The sequence below is a fragment of the Zootoca vivipara genome, chromosome 2 (genome assembly GCF_965207765.1).
Source record: "Zootoca vivipara chromosome 2, rZooViv2.hap1.1, whole genome shotgun sequence".
NCBI lineage: Eukaryota > Metazoa > Chordata > Lepidosauria > Squamata > Lacertidae > Zootoca > Zootoca vivipara.
This window is the reverse complement of record NC_142584.1, coordinates 29,671,193-29,689,927: the sequence shown is the minus strand read 5'-3', so window position 1 is coordinate 29,689,927 and position 18,735 is coordinate 29,671,193. Positions and strand designations below refer to the sequence as shown.

Genomic DNA, 18,735 nt, shown 5'->3' with positions numbered 1-18,735 from the left:
TTAACAAAAATATTTATATTTTTTGCTGTAACTACTGCTAACTCAGTAAAACACTCAGGGTGTTCTTGTTATAAGCCAACTAGTAAGCAACTCTGTATTAGCTGAGGTGCAAAGTATCTTCCCTAAGGTACTCATATAGCATTAGTCATACATTTTGGAGTTGGTAGCAGTAGCAGCAAGGTTGTACTTCCTGAAATACTTCTGTTTGTGCTCAAGACCGAATCCTAGCCTGGGATTTTACTCAGAGTAGGCTCATTGAAATTAGTGGACCTAACTTAATCATGTTTTTAATTTCTACTCTGCGTAAAACATAGCTCAATACCACCCTGATTTTATGACCTTCCTCTAATTAAGCAACATTAGCTGTTGTTGCATTGCAAAGCCAAAAGAGATTCTTTGGAAAGTGAGCATATGGCCCAATCTCTCGACTGAATCAAGATGTGAAATTATTTACTACCTCTTTGCTAGGTCAAGTAGCTTTTCAGAAGAGACAGAAAGAACTGCCTGTTTTTATTTCCAAAAGAGAAATTCATAATCTTCATCAGGCTTTTGAATTTTATATTCCCCCATTAGAATGAGAGGTGCTAATCAGGGAGATGCTTTCTTTGGATGCTGCAGAAAGCACTAAGTGACAGACATTCCTTGATTGTTGTTTTTACTATGATAGGATTTGGATCTGTTTCTAAGAACCACTGCAAGGTGCTTTATCATCATGCCTAAGACTATGGTGGAAGCCAATGGTTTATAACTGTTTCTTTGTACAATGGAGCAGGGCAGGGTTGCCCCATCTTGAATCTCATGCTTTCATAAGAACTGTTCACCATTAAGGCCTATCCAATTTGGATAAAACCAAAGGTGTTCAAAGTAGGGATATGGGAGAAATTTGGTTCAATGCACAAATATAATGCGAGCCTGCCTGATTCACACTTCCTGAAACAATGGTTGAACTAAAATCCTTCAGAACGCACCCATCTTTGAATTTTGTAACTAAAAGATGTGCATATTACAGGGAAGTACACAGAGAAATCCATATATTAGTGAAAATAGCATATGAAAATTTATTACATAAATCACATACAAAAAAGTGTTATATTAGGGGAAACTGCTTGGGAAAATGGAGCATATTGCTGAAAATTGCTTACAAAAATGTAAATATTAGTGGCGTGATCTAAATATTAGTGGCGTGAAACTTCAACACATGGCATGATGAAAGCCTGCAATTTTATCAGGACAAGTTATTTGTTGTTTACTGTTATAACAATTGTTTTCTCAAAATTTATCTTCTGTACCATGAAAATAAATAAAACAGTATAAAAATGAAAATATTAGGGAAAACACACTGGAAAGCTGATGAATTTTCATGAGGACCTAAGACTGGGAATATTAAAAACTGGGAGAACCTGAAATGGACTGATTTGGCCATTCCTAGGGTTCTGAACATTGAAAGCTGTATGTAAATTGCAGGAACCCCAGGCCCTCTTGCATTTTACAATTCGGAGAAAGAACATAATGAACTTTGTTTCCCAAATCTTCAGTTCAGTCATCCACTTACAGTACTGTGTCTATCCAAACAACCAAAGGGAGTGTTAACAGTGTTTTTCTTTCTAGAAAAATAGGTGTCGGTACGTACCATGAAGTTGTTATAGTAAGTGGCACACTTTTTAACAACAACAAAAAAGAGGTACCGGTACTGCGTCCCCTTGAGTACACCCTGGAAAAGAAAAGCACCGGTGTTAACTCAGTTTGTGGGTCTTCTGACACATGCACCTGACTGACCCCGTTGCCTGACAATCTCCCCTCTCCTCCTTCCATGTGGTGTTCTGAGTGTTCTCTTGGCCTTCCTTTAAGTGGATTTGAAGGAGAAGAAGGGGGGAGCCCCATTGCACTAGTGCAGGCATCCCCAAACTCGGCCCTCCAAATGTTTGGGGACTACAATTCCCACCATCCCTGATGGGTCCTGTTGGCTAGGGGTGATGGGAATTGTAGTCCCAAAACATCTGGACAGCCGAATTTGGAGATGCCTGCACTAGTGCGAGTATTTGCATTGGCTTCCACTAGTGGGATAAATTTGTTGAATCTGGCCCCTTAGATTTTATCACGGTCTCCCAGAGCAATTTGTGGAAAGGTGACTGAGAGAGCAAAGAAAAACAAGGAGCACAGAATGTCCTCCGCTAACATGAGAAACAAAACAGTGTTTGAGGCCATTTATTTTAGAAGACGGTGAGTAAAGAGGGGAGGGTGCATTGATTTTAATGCAAAGAGATTGGAAGAGGCAAATGAGAGGCCTGGAAGGGACTTCCAGAGCTGTCAGTTTTATCTCTTTTAACTCAGAATAAGTTTTAACTATAGCAATAGGCCGTAAAATTTAGTCATCCTCCACTCATTACCCTGTATACCAGTGAACCTCCAGTCTGACCAGCCAAATTATTATAAGGGAACTTTGCAGGATGTCAGTTTCCACATTTCCATTTCAAAGTGCTGCTTTAGATTTTCAAAGCCCTAAATGTCTTTGAATGGCAGCCCTCATTCCCCCTGAAATGAGGCATGTGCCAAAGGCTTCATGAAGTTGCTGTTGGGGTTGTGTTTTATTGTACTGGGAAGTTTGAACGGTATTTTATGCTGTTTTGTTTTGGAGGCTTCATCCGCCTTTTACTCTTCTGTGTATCACTTTGAGGGGAGGCCCCTTTAACATGAGCAACACCGGCTGTGGTGGTGGAAGAAGAAATTTTAAAAAAAAATTCTAAAAGGAACTAAAAGACCGTTAGGAAGAAAAGGTGGAGAATCTGGGTAATCTGAACACAATATGAATGCTGCAGAACTACAACAAAATAGGATAAAATCAAAGCAATTTAAAAACTACAATTAGACAATTAAGTTAGAATTGGAAGATCTCAATAACACAAGTAGGCAGTTCAGTCTGCATGTAAAGTGGCAGATGAGAGAGAATATATGAAGAATTTTACATCAAAATGGCTGGTAACAGGAGACTATCAAATTCTGCCCCCAAAAAGCTGGAAAAGGCACTTGGGCTTTGGGACTCTCTCTCTCCCTCTCCCCCCCCCCTTCTCTCTCTCTCTCTCACACAAAACTAATTCCATGTTTCAGCAGATTCCCTAAAAAGGAGGGGTTATTTAAGAAATTGAGAATAATAATATTAATAATAAATGATCTATAGATCAAATCCTGAAATCTTTCAAATCTTACTGCACATCTTACTGTCGGCAGCCTGAGGGATTTAATATTTCTGCTGTGGTGACTCAGCATTTTGGCAAGGCAGCAGGTCCCTGATATATTCGCATGCCAAACTCCTGTATTTAGGATCACATTCAAATTATAATGGCAAACCGCTTGCAATGATCTGCCAAATCACTTGCTTATGATAGCTCAATGGAAATGGCTGCCAATTAGTGTAGCATTGCTTATTTTTGTTCCCTGCTACTTTGAGAAGCCAAGGAATAAATGCAAGACGAAAGCAAAGGTGAATCAGTCAGTGTAGCTAAATAGCACTTGAATGTGTAATGTGAGACAATTAAAAAGAAATCAGCGGGGGGAAACGCCATGTTTAAGGTGGCGGTGCATGACCCACGTGACAGGAGCATCTTGTAAATACTGTGGGAAGCTTGTTATATGATCCAATTACCTCATGCTAATGTTAGGTGTGTTCTGAACTATAGCATAGCTCAGTGGCATGTACTGATTATGAACCAGAGGAGCACAAGTTAACTTTTGCTTTTCACACAGTTAGTTAATTAATTCCATCAGCCAGTCTTGCTGCACATTTCTCTAATTCCATGTGCCTTTGATGTGCTCTGCTGCTTGCCCTCTTGATCGTCTTTCAGGGCTTTGTTCTAGATTCTGCCCACTCCCAGCCCAGATTTTTTCAAGTCAGCTGAGGCTATGGCAGGTAGCCTGGGGGCAGGGCTCAATGCTAAGGTTTTGGTTTTAATTGTATTTTATGGTTTTTGTATATCTTATAGATACGTTTGCCACAATCCCAAAATAATGTTATATTATCAAATATTGCCCAGTGTAGAGCCATATCTCCACTTGCAAGCATGGAAGTCTATATTCCTCATGTGTGTTAAATAATGCAACATGTGAAATACTGCATGTGCTCCAAAGAACAAAATCACATTTTCTCTCGTGCTCAGAAGCAGCACTGATACCACGATCCAGGATGCCTTCCTCTGAAATAGTACGAAATCAATCCAGCTGTACAGGAACTCAGCTCCTATCCAGCTGCAAATCATTTCTGTTATGCAGGTTTCATGAAAAATAGGAGAGCCTGGTTTTGTCACTGCCACTTGGGAAGCCAGCAGCAGTTTAAATGTTAACACTGTGCAGGAGTTGTGATATGCCTGCGTTCCTGCCCCTTCTTCATTTTGCCTTTTCAGATTAAAATAATAATAATGGCTCCTGTTGAAAGCAGGAAGGCCGGTAATTGCAGGAAGCAAAATCCTCCCCTTAAGATATTGCAGTAACCTGGGAGTTGTCTTCACATTACAGGTTCTTGATGAAGCTCTGAAGATTTGCAATTACATCTTCACGGTCATCTTTGTCATGGAATCTGTTTTCAAGCTGATTGCATTTGGGTTTCGTCGGTTCTTTCAAGACAGGTAAGTCCTTAAGAATTTTGGGTTTTGCATTTTCTGTTCTAGTCAGTGATATATCCAGACTTGACTAACTCTATAATAGTACTCTATAAAATAGTTTTTCAATTGTTTGACGTGTTTCATCACAAAAATTGCTTGAGGTGGTGCATCAGTTCATGAGTCAGTTCCGAATAACTGAAATAATTGGAATCCTTTTGTCACCACTGCAAATATTTTACCAGTTTTTTCTGCTTGATTTTTGTGTCGCTTTCAGGTGGAACCAATTAGACCTGGCAATAGTGCTGTTGTCCATCATGGGGATCACGCTGGAAGAGATTGAGGTGAATGCATCACTGCCTATCAACCCCACCATTATCCGCATCATGAGGGTCCTGAGGATTGCTCGAGGTCAGTCTCCCCTTACTCCTGGGGCATTCCAGCCACACAGTTTCTGTTCCCAGTGGAACTGTTAATTCCCGGCATTGTAAGGTTTCCTATGCAGCACGGCTATACTTCCAAGCATAAACGGCCTAGCTAATAGACACCTCAATGTACTTTGTCCTGCTATTACCTGCAAGTCATTTTGGATTGGGTTATATCACACACACACCCCTCCAGGAGCTCAATGTGATGAACAAGGTTTGAATCTCCCCAATTTTGTCAATGCAACAACACTTTGAGATAGGTTGTGCTGAGAGAGTGAGTGCAGCTGGCCCAAGGTCACCAAGTGGCCTCTGTGACTGTGTTGGGAGTAGAACATGGATCATTCTAGTCCTAGACTCAGAAGAAGCTTTCCATCACTGCTATGACCAGTTAGTTGTGTGGCAGGCATTACATACAGGGAAGGACCATAACTGCTTGGTCTTCAGGCACTCTAGATGAACCTCTGCCATCTATATTCCCAGTAGTGTGGTGATACCAACTCCAAGCAACAAAGCACTAAAGGGTTTTGTTACAGAATGACTGGAGCTGGTGGCATTAGTTCTTAGCTTATAAAGTGCTTAGTTCTGAAGGTCATGAGTTCATGTTATTTCTTATCCAGTCGTCTTGTGATGGAAATTGATGGGGATACACTTGGCTTCTTAATTCTTTAGCTTGAAGCTGAATTCTGTCATCAGTATATCAGATAGATTTCTGACCTTTCCAAACCAGTTTACTTTACTCAGCAGCGGTAGTCACCACCAGGAGAAAAGGTCACTCTTGTATTCCTGCCACCGTGTCAGCAGCACCCAATTTAGTGAGTGGAGATGGCCATGATGTTCACAGGTCTTTCTACTTGTTACGAACATCCTGACAACAACAGAGCGCTTCATTATAATGCGTTTTCACCTCTAGTGAAGGATGCTTGCCACATCACTTGGGGAGCCTGATATGCCTTCTGAAATATTTATTTCCTTTTCACATGCCGATTGTGTGACAATAATGCAGAGGACATTTCATTTTCTGCAGTGTTGAAATTGCTGAAGATGGCTGTAGGGATGAGAGCTCTGCTGGACACAGTGATGCAAGCGCTGCCTCAGGTAACCTTTGTGTCTTTTATCATAAAGACCTCTGCTGAGTTGCCCTCATTTTTGAATTTCCTTGAGAAGTCTGTGAATTGTTGTTGCTGCTGCTGCTGCTATTGTTGTTGTTGCTGCTGCTGCTGCTGTTTTGGCATATCTCCCTTATGTGTGTTTTCTCTGTGCTCAGAACTACCTTTACTATGAATTTAGTAAGTGTTAATTCTAATGGTTGGAGGATCTCCAGATTGGGCAAGATGCTTTATCACAGTACCTCAAATGTCAGTTCAGTTTAGCTTATCCTCTGCTCAGCCTCATTCTTTACATGCTGCCTTTCATATGTTTGGAGCAAATGAGAACATAATAAGAATGCTGCTGGATCAGGCCAAGGACCCATCTAATCCAGCACTCTGTTCTCACAATGGCCAACCAGGTGCCCATGGGAAGCCCACAAGCAGGACATGAATGCTTCTTCCTCTCAGTCGTGGGATTTATTTTTACAGTCATACCTTGGTTTAAGTACGCTTCGGTTTGAGTACTTTCAGTTTAAGTACTCCACGGACCCGTTTGGAACAGATTAATCCACTTTCCATTACTTTCAATGGGAAAGTTTGCTTCAGGTTAAGTACACTTCAGGTTAAGTACTCCGCAGACCGTCTGGAACAGATTAATCCACTTTCCATTACTTTCAATGGGAAAGTTCGCTTCAGGTTAAGTATGCTTCAGGTTAAGTACAGACTTCCGGAACCAATTGTGTACTTAAACCGAGGTACCACTGTATTTTATTTTTTTAAAGCTAAATACATGTTTTGAGAGCTGTGTGCATACACCTCAAATCCAACCAGTAACTCGATGCAATGAGCAGTGGCAGAAAGGAGTAAGAGAGGAAACTTCCCCTCTGTAGGATTGTAAAATGGCTGGGGTTGTGCACGGTCAGAAACAATCCACCTTAACCATAGAAAAGGGAAATTAATACATGGGATTGCTTTTAAATTATTGGAGCAGATGGAGCAGGAGAAAATGTAAAGACAACATTACGTATGACAGCCGAGGTAGCTCAGTCGGTAGAGCATGAGGCTCTTAGTCTCTGCATTGTGGGCTTGAGCCCCACTTTGGGCAAAAGATTCCTGCATTGCAGTGGGTTGGACTAGGTTACCTTGTGGTCCCTTCCATCTCTATGATTTATGGTAGGATCAGTGCTCCTCATGAACAGGAGGCATTGTAGGGAAGTCAGGGGTACTTCAAGGGTGAACTAACTTTCAGGGAGGGACTTCAAAGTAGACTGCATTGTGTGACCCACAGCAGTTAGCAATGTGGTGCACTGAAAAAGGTATTTGCTGTATTTCTAAGCGGAAATTAAACAAATAAATCAGATAGTCTAGAGCAGGGTAGCCAACGTGGTGCTCTTCAGATGTTGTTCCCATCAGTCCTAACCAGGTTGGGGTTGATGGGAGTTGGGGTTCTGCAACATCTGGACAGCACCATCACGTTGACTATCCCTCATCTAGAATTACTCTGACTTTGGAATGGAATTTCAGTGGCCATGGCAATGCAACATTGTGGGCATAATGCAACAATCTGTATTGTGCACAATCTGGTATTGTGCTTGTGCAGCAGACAGTGCGCAAAATTATATGACAGTCCTTGACAGGGCAAAGTTTTAAATGCATACTCATTTATTTTTTACTAAAACTGTTTGCCCAGTAGAATTGGGAAGCTAGTTTTCCATCAAAAACAGGTTTTGACTGTTCAGCCAGGTGACTGGTAACAATACAAACTTTCTTGAACTATTTCTGTCTGTTCATGTGCTTTTTCTCCACTTTCACTACCTAGGATTGAAGCTTTTGTATTCATGCACATGCACATGAGACTGGGCTACTACTAGTGGTTAGACAGGACTTGTTAAAGTTACTGAGGAAAAAGAGACAAAGGCAGCCTATACAATGGAGGCTGAGTGGTACATCTCCCATAATGGGGGTTACTTAAGAGACATACATCAATGATTTTTTTTATTTCCCTTCTTTTCTTTTCTCTTTACAGGTGGGGAATCTGGGTCTTCTCTTCATGTTGTTGTTTTTCATATTTGCAGCCCTTGGGGTGGAGCTGTTTGGAGACCTTGGTAAGTTCTCTGCTCCACCGGTTTGTTGCATAGAATTGGATGAGGCAGAGTAACATAGTTATTTGTCAAGAAAGCAAATGGCTAAATTGCCTTTATTTTTGGTTGGTCATACAGAATGTGACGATACTCATCCCTGTGAGGGCTTAGGGCGGCATGCAACTTTTCGCAACTTTGGGATGGCTTTTCTCACACTCTTCCGTGTATCCACAGGAGACAACTGGAATGGGATAATGAAGGTAAAATCCCCATTAGAATGAGTGCTGAGACAGATGTTCTTATGGTTTGCGGAATTCATGCTAGGACGGTGCTGAATAGTTCCATGTTGATGTTTGCATCGAAATCAGCTATTGCTGCAAGGTTGTGTGCATTGGCTATTTGTATGAGTGAGAAGCCTTTGTGTGCCTTCCACATGATAATGGGGTGTTTAGAAAGGCTAAGTTTGGCAGAAAAGGTCTACCGACATGGGTAAACAAGTTCCAGAAATTCCATATAAACTCTGTGGAGGATGAAGGAAATTAACCTGAAGAGATTCTACAGTGGGTTTTGCTCACCCCTATAAAAAAGCCTTTTGGGCTTGAAGCTGAAAATCCCAATCTGATTCATGGATAGAGTTGCCCAGAGCTCTCTCATAAGCCACGACCATTCCCACCTCCCGTCCCTCTGTTCCTTCCTTTAGGACACTCTGCGAGACTGCGATGAGGAATCCACCTGCTACAACACCGTCATCTCGCCAATCTATTTCGTCTCATTTGTGCTGACAGCCCAGTTTGTCCTGGTGAATGTGGTGATTGCTGTACTCATGAAGCACCTAGAGGAAAGTAACAAGGAAGCGAAAGAGGAAGCAGAACTGGAATTGGAACTGGAGATGGAAATGAAGACAATCACCCCGGGCCAGCATCCGCCCTCTGACCCTTTCATATGGGCAGGAAGTAATGCAGGAGATAGACCTGAGAGCCCCGGAGGATATGTCAATCCCATGCAAATCAAGGTGGATTCCCAACTCTCATTGGTTCACCCTATGGTGAGAATCTTGGGTGGTGGGTGAAGTGGGGAGTAGCTTGTACTTTCCTCAGATAGCATTTGCACAGATTCCAAAAAGTCTTGGGTGTATTAATGTATAAGGGAGTTGTATTCCTTTTCCCATGTGAGTAAAAAATCCCTATTCAGCAAGTGCAGACCATGAAATTGAATGTTCATATGGGATTGCAATGATGAGAGTCATGAGAGCATTTGTTGTAAGTTGGCAGGTTATGTTGATGGGAGATGAGGGATGCGCGGCAGGTGGCTACAAGAACTGCATTAAACAGACACAAGATTCCCACTCACTCTCTCAGCTATATGCCTGGTATACATATAATACATTTATTCAGATCTGTCCCAGCCATAACTTTGGGTGAGTGACTGTCTCGCCCCACAGAACTCTTTTTTCAGTGGGAATTTATGAGTTAACATGGTATTTGAGCACATGATGAAAGAGGAATACAGCTCCTAAAATGTAGCCATGCAAAGTTATGTGATTGGCAGCATGCTTCTTTGCTTGCATGTTCCATAAAGTATATGCACTGTGTTCATAAGGGTATATGTCATCATACATACTTGCCTGCATAGAAAGTACTGCTTTTGAGTGATCGGCCATCATATTGCTTGAGAAGCTTTTATGCTATGTATTAATATTCAGGTGTAAGCACTTGAGAAAACACTTTTGAAATTGGGAGCCTGTAATTTGGAACTTGGGTTAAAATTTTCAAAAGCTCATAGGTCTTCCGAATCCCAAACTTCCTGCTGTACTATCTCAGGCGCTACAGAATCCTAAATTCACTTATTCAGCAATATGTCCCATTGAAGTTAGTGGGTCTTACTTCTGAGGAAGCATGCATAGGATTGGACTATTCAGCATCGCACAAACCCCAAAATAAATAATCGTCTTGGAACAAGGTTATGGCCATGAGTAACTTAAATCAGAGTATTTAGAATTCATCTGCGATATAGAATAATTGAATTTTCCCCAGTTAGTAGCAAAAGCTTGAGGTGTAGTTCAGATTTCCAAATCCGCTGGGTGGTCATTTCCCCATATCTGGATCCTGCATGAATCCAGTGACATTTGGGTGCCAGACTCAGGTAGGTACTCCTCATATCTGTGTTTGTGATTTGATGCAGGGTGACAGATTCACTAGCAGCCATGTGTTCTGTCACACAGGCGACTCCAGCCTTCAAAGATTGTTTACACAGTATAGGACCTAGCCTTGGGAAATACCAACCCCACTACAAGCACTATGCATAACAGCACCAGCAGACAATACAGAAGTTGAAATCCACTGAGTTCTGTCACTTTTTGTGCTTTTGAAAATTTAATCTTACACCCATCCGGTGGTTACTAAATCAGTGGCCTAATTTTCAGAGGTGCCTAACACTTGAGTCACCGAGCTCCACTGCAAATCATCCAGCATCTCTGAAGGCCATTTCTGTTTCTTACATGGTTAAATGATGCCAAAGTGTGGATTTTTTTTTCCAGGCTTAATGCTGGGCTCCCATCCCCACCTCCATTTTAAATTGTGCATATTGTTGTTTAGCTATGCTGCAGTTTTGTTTCCTGCTATCAAGTAGGATGGCTCTGCAAAGTAGAAATAGTTCTATCAGTAGCCACTTACGAATGAATGAATGAATGTAATGTGTCCCACCAGTCTTAGAGCACTATCGTGTTTAGTTTTGGTCTAGTGTGTAGCAACGTCTAAGAAAGGTTCTGACTGTGGTATTACTGCACTGTTCTTTTTCCCCTCTCTGTCTCTGTCTTCCCTCCCTGGCCATTTCAACGACTGCTGTTCTGTCTGAAAACATTCTTTTTCTGTCTCTTCTCCTCTCTTCTCTCATGCATTCATTCTCTCTTCTTTCTCTTCTTCTGCTTCCCCTACCTTGCCCCGCTTCTGCCCCTCTCTTTTGGCCTGGCTTATCCTTTTCTGCATGCTATATGGCACTCCTCCCAGGAAAGACACTTGTTTGATACCATATCACTGCTGATCCAGGAATCTCTAGAAGGAGAGTTGAAGCTGATGGACAACTTATCAGGCTCTGTGTGCCATCATTATGCCCTTCCAGCTACTGACAATTACAACTCTGAGAAACAGGTTAATATTACTAATTTCCTGAAAAGTTTCTATCTAAATTTAGATTGAAACCTTTATTACAAAAGAGAGGTTTTCATACTTTTATCTAAAGTAGGCGTATCAAGGCCAAAAGTGACTAAAAACTACTTTTGTAGGATGGCAAATGCATTTCTATTTGTTTAAGAGGAGATGGGTATTTACTAGGGATGGATGGATCAGCCTATTGTCATTCTGTGTCAGTTTTTCACGTGTTCAATCATAGGACCAGTCCCCCTGTTTTCTGTGCCTGTGTTTAAAAAAACAAAAAACCACCGTGAAAAATGTGAATTGAAAATGTCCATATGTTCTCCTAAAGTATACATTTTGTACACATTTCCCCCCCCCCAAAAAAAATGCATTTTTCTTGCACATTTTTGTATCCATTTTTGGAACCAAAATGACATTAAATTTCAATTAGCAGTTAAGCTTGGGACCAGCAAACTGGGTCAATTTGCTTTAAAAATGCTGACCAAATATATTCCTTTTCCATCCCTAGTATTTACCACCCAGTCCTATGCATGTTCAGTTAGAAAGCCAACTGAATTAAGTGGAACATATTCCTCCATCAGTATGCATAGGACTATAACCATAGCTAGATTTATTTTTAGACAAGGATTTAGTGCATTGGCATTACAACCCTTATGCATACTGACCTGGAAGGAAGCCCTGTTAAATACAGTGGAGCTTACTTCTGAGTAAGCATGCATAGGATTACGCTGGAAAGCTTATAAGAATGTCACTAAGGCTGTAATCCTACACTCAATTTCCTGGCAGTAAGCCCCATTGTACTCAATGGGAACTTACTTTTGAGTAGACATGTATAGGATTGTGCTGTAAGGTAGCGTAGAGATGAGATGCTGCTCTTGTGAACATTTCCATTCATCTGCATGGAAGCCTATGTTGAATTTCATGGACCACTTTGGGGTGTTGAAAAATATGTTGGCCTGCGTGTAACCAGATGTGAAGATAGTTCAGTTCATGTATGGGGGTCGTCACCTTGTTTAGTATATTCCTTGTGTCAAAGCAGATTATGTAATTTAAAACCTAGGACAATTCCAGTACTATTAGTGTACCTGATTATGGTTAGCTCCATGTGAATATAAAAGGTGTATTCAAAAGGTTCCAGGTTGAACCAAAATATTATAATATAAAATATTATAATATTATATAAAATATTATAATCAATTAAAGCTTTGATAGCATATTAAAAGGGCATACTGATTAATCAGGAAAGTCAGGGTAGCTTTGGCATTTCTTCTTGTGAGAGAGAAAAGGGAGATTGCCTCTTTTAAGATTTGCCATCTACAGTAAGTACTGGCGCGCGCACACACACAAACACACACACACACAGTGCCAAATTAACCGGGGGGCATTTTTGATCAATTAAACATTTTCAGGCTTTTTAATTATTCTAACCAATTAATTGACTAAACACTGCAGCCTTAATATGGGTTTAAGTTTCTATTTAACAGCTTTTTAAGCAGTCCACTAATGAAACTTCCTTGTCTCTTAGGGTAGGGCGAGGATATTGTAGATATGGGTATAGGATGTGGCAGTGGTTCACAAAGGTGGAGGCATCTATATAGCTGCAGGTCTTAGCCAGTTTATTGCCCTGCAATGTAGGCATCACATACTTGTAACAGCTGAATGGTTATTTTCCCACATGGAACCAGCCACCTACGTCGTTAGTTCTTACTGCCCAGCACAGTATCTCACACTGGGATTCTCATTAGGTTGAAGATTAGGATGACCAGCTTCTCCCAAGGATGAAAGAGGAGGCGCATTTTTAAATAATGAGAGGAGACTTCCAGTGCAGCTTGCCACATTGTCTCTCAGCAAATAGCGCAAACCAAAAGTTACACTCTTTCTTCCACATGTAAACTATCATTGTAGATTCTCCTGGCCACTGGCATTTCTGAAAATGGAGCTCTCTATTGAAAACATGGTATCCACCATGGGATCTTTTTTTTCTGTTTTGGGTGAAGCAATTGTCAGGCTTAGAACATTTACTAAGAAGAAAATCCTATTGAATTTGAGGAACTTTCTTCGTAACTGTATTTAGAATTATGCCGTGTGGTCCTTTTCTTATTTTACATTCAGCTGCTCTTGCCAGCTACTCCCATATCTGAAGAGACATGAGAAATGTTGTGAAAACTAAAATCCTCCCCTCTCCCTCTTTCTGCCTGTCTGTGTGTCTGATGGCAAGAACAGGCATTCTACGGCGCTCCAGATGTTGCTGGGCTCCAGCTCCCAGCACCAGTCAACATGGTCAATGACCAGGAGTCATAGTAGTTGAAATGCAGCAATATCTGGCAGGCCACAGATTCCCTGTCCCTGGTGTTTGGCAAGGAACATGTGGATCTTCTCTCTAAGATAGAGACACACATTCTGGTTCTCACATTATAGTTGTGTATTTGGCAATGAGCTATCAAAGCAGTAATCTGTTCATTGCCACATCAACTGTGGCCCTGCACCTTTTCTAGCCATCACATTTTCATTAGAAGGTGGCATGGAATTAGTGAATATGCTTTTTTACCGAGCCTGAGGGTGGGATTAAACTAATGAGTCCCTTCAGTGGAAGCCTGAACAATGGGGCTTTTCCCCTCATTCCCACATTGGCTCGGGGTGGGGCTAAATTGTGGGGAGGGGGGGAATCATTCCATATGGTGAGCCAAAATGCTTCACTTGCTAGAACTGACTGACTTGCACAATGCTGAATTCCTCCCAGAAAGTCGTTCTCATTGTGATAGTTCAAAGTTGTTTGCATAGTATTTGTTTCCCAGTTGTAGTTCCATTCACAACCAACACAGAATTGCTAGAATACCACAAGAATACATGCTATACCAGTACTATTATTAGAGAGCTAATGGACACAGTGTTACTGAATTTATTAACATGTTCGAGATCAAAATACCATTTAAATTTTAAAAAGACCAGATTTATAGATGTTCATCTAAATATGCTGTTTCCTGAAGTCAAATGAGGTTAATTCAACCATTGCTGACTTTCTTAAGCCCTCTTTGAGATTATCTAACATGTCTGAGTTAGATACAACTAGTCCTGGTCTCCACACTACATCCTGAAAGATTCATTACCATTGGACACAGATTGCTTGAGCACTTAAAGTAAAAGCGCTAATTCTTTGGCATAAAAAATGAACTCCTGAGATAAAGGAGGAATTGGAGGACATAGAATAGATATATATCTTTATGTAATAGTGGCCATTGGTATGAGTCAGTTTTATAGCACGATAAATGTTTCCTGCAAAAATGAAAAAAGCCTATGTTGTTGTGAAGACACACATAAAAATCTATAAATAAGATGCCAAGCTTTGAGAAAATTACTTGTAAATTTAACACTCCATATTAAGACCAATAAGCATATTGCTTGAGGATGATGGCAGCAATGGGCCTCCTTTATTAATGGGGTCACCTTGACATGATATTTGCAATAGATTCTAAAAATTGTCCATAAACTACAAAACAAAACATTTGTCATTGATCTGCTATAGGGCCCCTCTGAGGTCTTAAAATATATTTATTTAGACAGAACTTTGAAATAAAGGGTTGGATTTCATTTTTGTAAACAAGTAAGTGACAGTGTTAGACCATGGCCCCATTAACGGTAGTGGAAGGAGCTGGGCTGATGATATCCCTCAGCTTTGATATGCTCAAGTCTGCTAATGGCATATACAAGAAGGCTACACCGATTTTCTTTGGATTAAACAGTATTAAAGAATTACTTTTACTTACTCTGTTATGTAGATTAGAACCCCCTCTTGTTATACGTGCACTGAGTGGCTGGAAGACACACACACCCTTTTAATCACCCTGATTGTCTGATTAAAGGGTAACTAAATCTGCATTTAGTGCTCTGAATCTTACTATTCAGAATAGGCTATCGTCAATATTTCATAAAATCAAAGAATTGTACAGTTGGAAGGGAGCTCAAGGGTCATCTAGCCCCAACCCCCTGCAATGCAGGAATCTCAACAACCAATTTTTAAACTATACTGTTAAAAACAGCATTTACATAGGTTTGCTTGTTTATTGGTTTGAAACAACTGATTCTCAGATTAAAAGGGATTAGCAGTACATTATAATTTTATTGAATGTGACACAGAAAGTGTTCAGTGCATGTCCACTAGTGTTAGATTTATTTGAAGCAATTAAGCAAAACAAAGGAGCCATGAAAGCCAGCAATTCCTCAGCTGTCCCACTGATTCCATCAGACTTTTCTAAACTAGGGTACAGAAGTACTCCTGAGATGGTCATCTCACCAGAACAAAATAGATCTGCAATGTAACTATAGCATTTAAAATTGAGAAGACATAATATACTGAACACCTAGCAGGGTTCAGGATCCAAAGAGCTAGGCTCACTAGTTCTGAATGCCCAAGGGGGCTTTGGGTTTGTGGAACTTGAACTCCAGCTCCCTCTGCCACTAAGCAAGCCATTTTGAAACTGGCAGGAAAAAATGTGCTATTTAAACACCTAAAGTTGTGCCTTTTGGCTAGCAAAACCTGATCCTAGGTACATGAGGAGATGGGGGAGAAATTCAGTTCAGTTTGAATTTAAAGGCAGACTAACCTAACTCACTTTCTGAAGCAATATACTTTGAAATTTGCATTTCCCTGAATTTTGCAAAAGTGTGTGAAAAATTTAATTTTCGTACTCGTTGAATATACTGAGGCAAAGTTTGCCTAATCTATATATTAATGAAAATAGCAAAGAAAAATGCATTATATATTAGGGAAAATTTATTTGAAAAAAGGTGTATGTCAGGCAAAATTATATACTGTACTCATGGGAGAAGTTCACACTAAAATGCTAGGGAACATTCTTGAGGACTTTTTTAAAAAAAATGCACATTGAACTGGAGATGTGGAAAAATGCACTTATGAGTTGAAAAATAAGAAAAGGTGAGAATCCAAAATTGATAAATTTGACCATCCCTACTTTGGGTGCAGGTAAAGGAGCTGTTTGGACCCCAGTTTGCAAAATTCATTTTTTAAAAACAGCAGCTGCAACAACAACAACAAATTCAGAGCCGCTGACCAAACACAAACAGATTATTATTATAACATCTAAGAGCAGAATTTCTGGAAACATGGAACATTTAAATGTAATTAGGCATGGTTTTAAAAAGTAATTCAAGAGCAGCTGACGCTTTAGCTCCCTCAGTTAGCTCCTCAAAAGACTATATATTAATCAGTGCATCTTTATTGTGCAGTTGGTGATTTCCATCTTGTATTATAGGTAAACCTGTTTAGAACTTTTAGAAAATTAAACTTTGTCTCCATTTCCTTTTAGCTTTATCCGCAAAATAATATGCACAATACAAATGCACTTATTTAGAAGGGGAACTACCTTAGTATTTAGGTGGTAATGGTGATGATAATAGCATTTTTTTCCTCAAAGACATTTACATGTGTCCTGGTTTCTTATGTTTGATCATCTCTCCCTTGTTTAGATCCCTCTAGCTGAGATGGAGGCTCTGTCTCTGACGTCAGATATTCTCTCTGAAAATTCCTGGTCCTTAGCTCTGACGGATGACTCTTTTCCTGATGATAATAACACACTCTTACTTAATGCCCTGGAAAGCAATGTACATACTCACTGGTCACTGTATATTCTGATGTTTACAGGGTTCTAAATACTGTTCTCAAGTGGGAAATAGCTATGGCATTTTCAGATAAGCAATATTTCTAATCAGCACATAACTTTTTTTATTTGAACAAGTCGAATACCTGTATTTGGGCTATTCTGTTTGGGCTTACATTCAATATTAGCCTCTGAGGTGGCTCTCGGATGTTTTTATTTTACTTATTTCGCATACTAAATAAGAGAGTATTTCAAGCAGTGTCAGAGAGCTCTTCTATTGTTTATGGACATAAGGAAAATGCCATGACACAAAGGATCCCACTTAAGTTTTGCTTCTTTGAACTTAAAATGATTCCAAAAGCTGTTGCCTAGAAGGTGTGGTGGCAAATCCCAGTTGCAATTTTCAAGCATAAGTTATCAGACTTGAATCTTTGGCATTGCTACTTCTGTTGTAGACTTTTTGGTCACCGCTTTGATCAGACATTCTAGAATAAAGAGTGACTTTTTTCCATTATGAAACATGCAACCAGTATTTTGAGCCCTGCTTTAACCATCTCTTCCTGAAACATTAGACATTTATAGCTAATGTGTAGCAATAAAGTGCTTTATTTCTGCTGTACAACAGACATAACTTCTCTTCCAACATTTAGTGGATTCATCCTTGTTTTCTCTTGTTCACATACCTAGCTTTAGCTGTGCATTGTGTTGATGAATTTTCTCCATTCTAGTAAATTGTCATTATAGTTATTACTTATTTGGAACACATCTTTAAACCGTGACAGTATTTCCCATCATGCTTCATGGCATCATATGCAAAAGACTCAGAATGCGGCAATGAATGTTTTAAAATGGGCCATTTTCTTTCAAACTGAGATACTAGAATAGAGAGGAGAACATCCTGACCTCCATCAACATAAGTCTTAACAATGGATTTCTGAATCTGAGAACCCTAACAGGTTACTTTCATGAGGTCATATATCAGTAAAATCCCTTGGTGGCAATAACAAGACATTTCAGTTTTGCTAAAAGATATTGGCGGATTTGGTTTTAAATACAGAGAACTTTAAATTTGAAAAATAAAGTGTGCATACCTTCAATATTTAACATTTTTTGTAAAGAGTTAAGTTCAATGGGTTGCATCCATCGGTGCCTTTCAGTTGACCGTAAGACTTGCATCAGCAGAGTATGGATGGAGGAAATCATTTTTTAGCTAATTCTCCCTCTCCTCTGCAGCCCCCAGCCACTCTCTAAATCTGCTCTGGAGGGGTCCTCCAATCCAGATTTTAAAGGGTGGGGCTGCAGGGGAAGGGGGAATTGCAAAAAATTGTTTTCCTTCCCATTCCAATGACAGAAACTTTACTGTCAGCTGAGCAACTCCATTTGATGTGACAACATTCAAGGCTTCAACACTACTTGATTTGAGAAAATGCACACATCAGTAGATTTTTTAAAATCTTGCCATTAAAACAGGTTTTGTGACATCTGGGTAGGAGGTCAATTTTGTGATAAATTTATCAAAATACAAAGTTATGATTTTTAAAAATGTTGTCCTATAGTAAACTAGAGTTACTTTAAAAACTGTGGACATGGCTGCACCATCCAAAATTCCATGTGAATTTCAGTAGCAAATTTTCTGAATGGCTTCTGCAGTCTACACCTAGTCTCATATAATGCTGCAGTTGGTATTCCACAGCTAGCTTTCTAGTGCCAAAATTAGTGCCTCATAAAACTAACCTTACATTGATGTCCCTAAATATTAAGGGCAGGGGTACTTTTTGCAAT

General features: G+C 40.1%; 1 protein-coding gene across 10 annotated transcripts in view; it reads left to right on the top strand.

Annotated features, from left to right (window-relative positions):
- CACNA1G (calcium voltage-gated channel subunit alpha1 G) overlaps positions 1-18,735 on the top strand; it is a 323,342-nt gene that overhangs the window by 293,694 nt on the left and 10,913 nt on the right. For 4 of the 10 annotated variants that reach the window (XM_035104356.3, XM_035104361.3, XM_035104358.3 and 1 more), the window contains 8 exons: positions 4,507-4,616; positions 4,867-5,000; positions 6,042-6,112; positions 8,132-8,210; positions 8,325-8,446; positions 8,887-9,231; positions 11,192-11,332; positions 16,823-16,957. In XM_035104356.3, coding sequence (XP_034960247.3) covers positions 4,507-4,616; positions 4,867-5,000; positions 6,042-6,112; positions 8,132-8,210; positions 8,325-8,446; positions 8,887-9,231; positions 11,192-11,332; positions 16,823-16,957 — 1,137 coding nt within the window. The remainder of the gene's footprint in view (positions 1-4,506; positions 4,617-4,866; positions 5,001-6,041; positions 6,113-8,131; positions 8,211-8,324; positions 8,447-8,886; positions 9,232-11,191; positions 11,333-16,822; positions 16,958-18,735) is intronic. The other 6 variants (XM_060271876.2, XM_088663074.1, XM_088663075.1 and 3 more) reach the window with 6 other exon arrangements.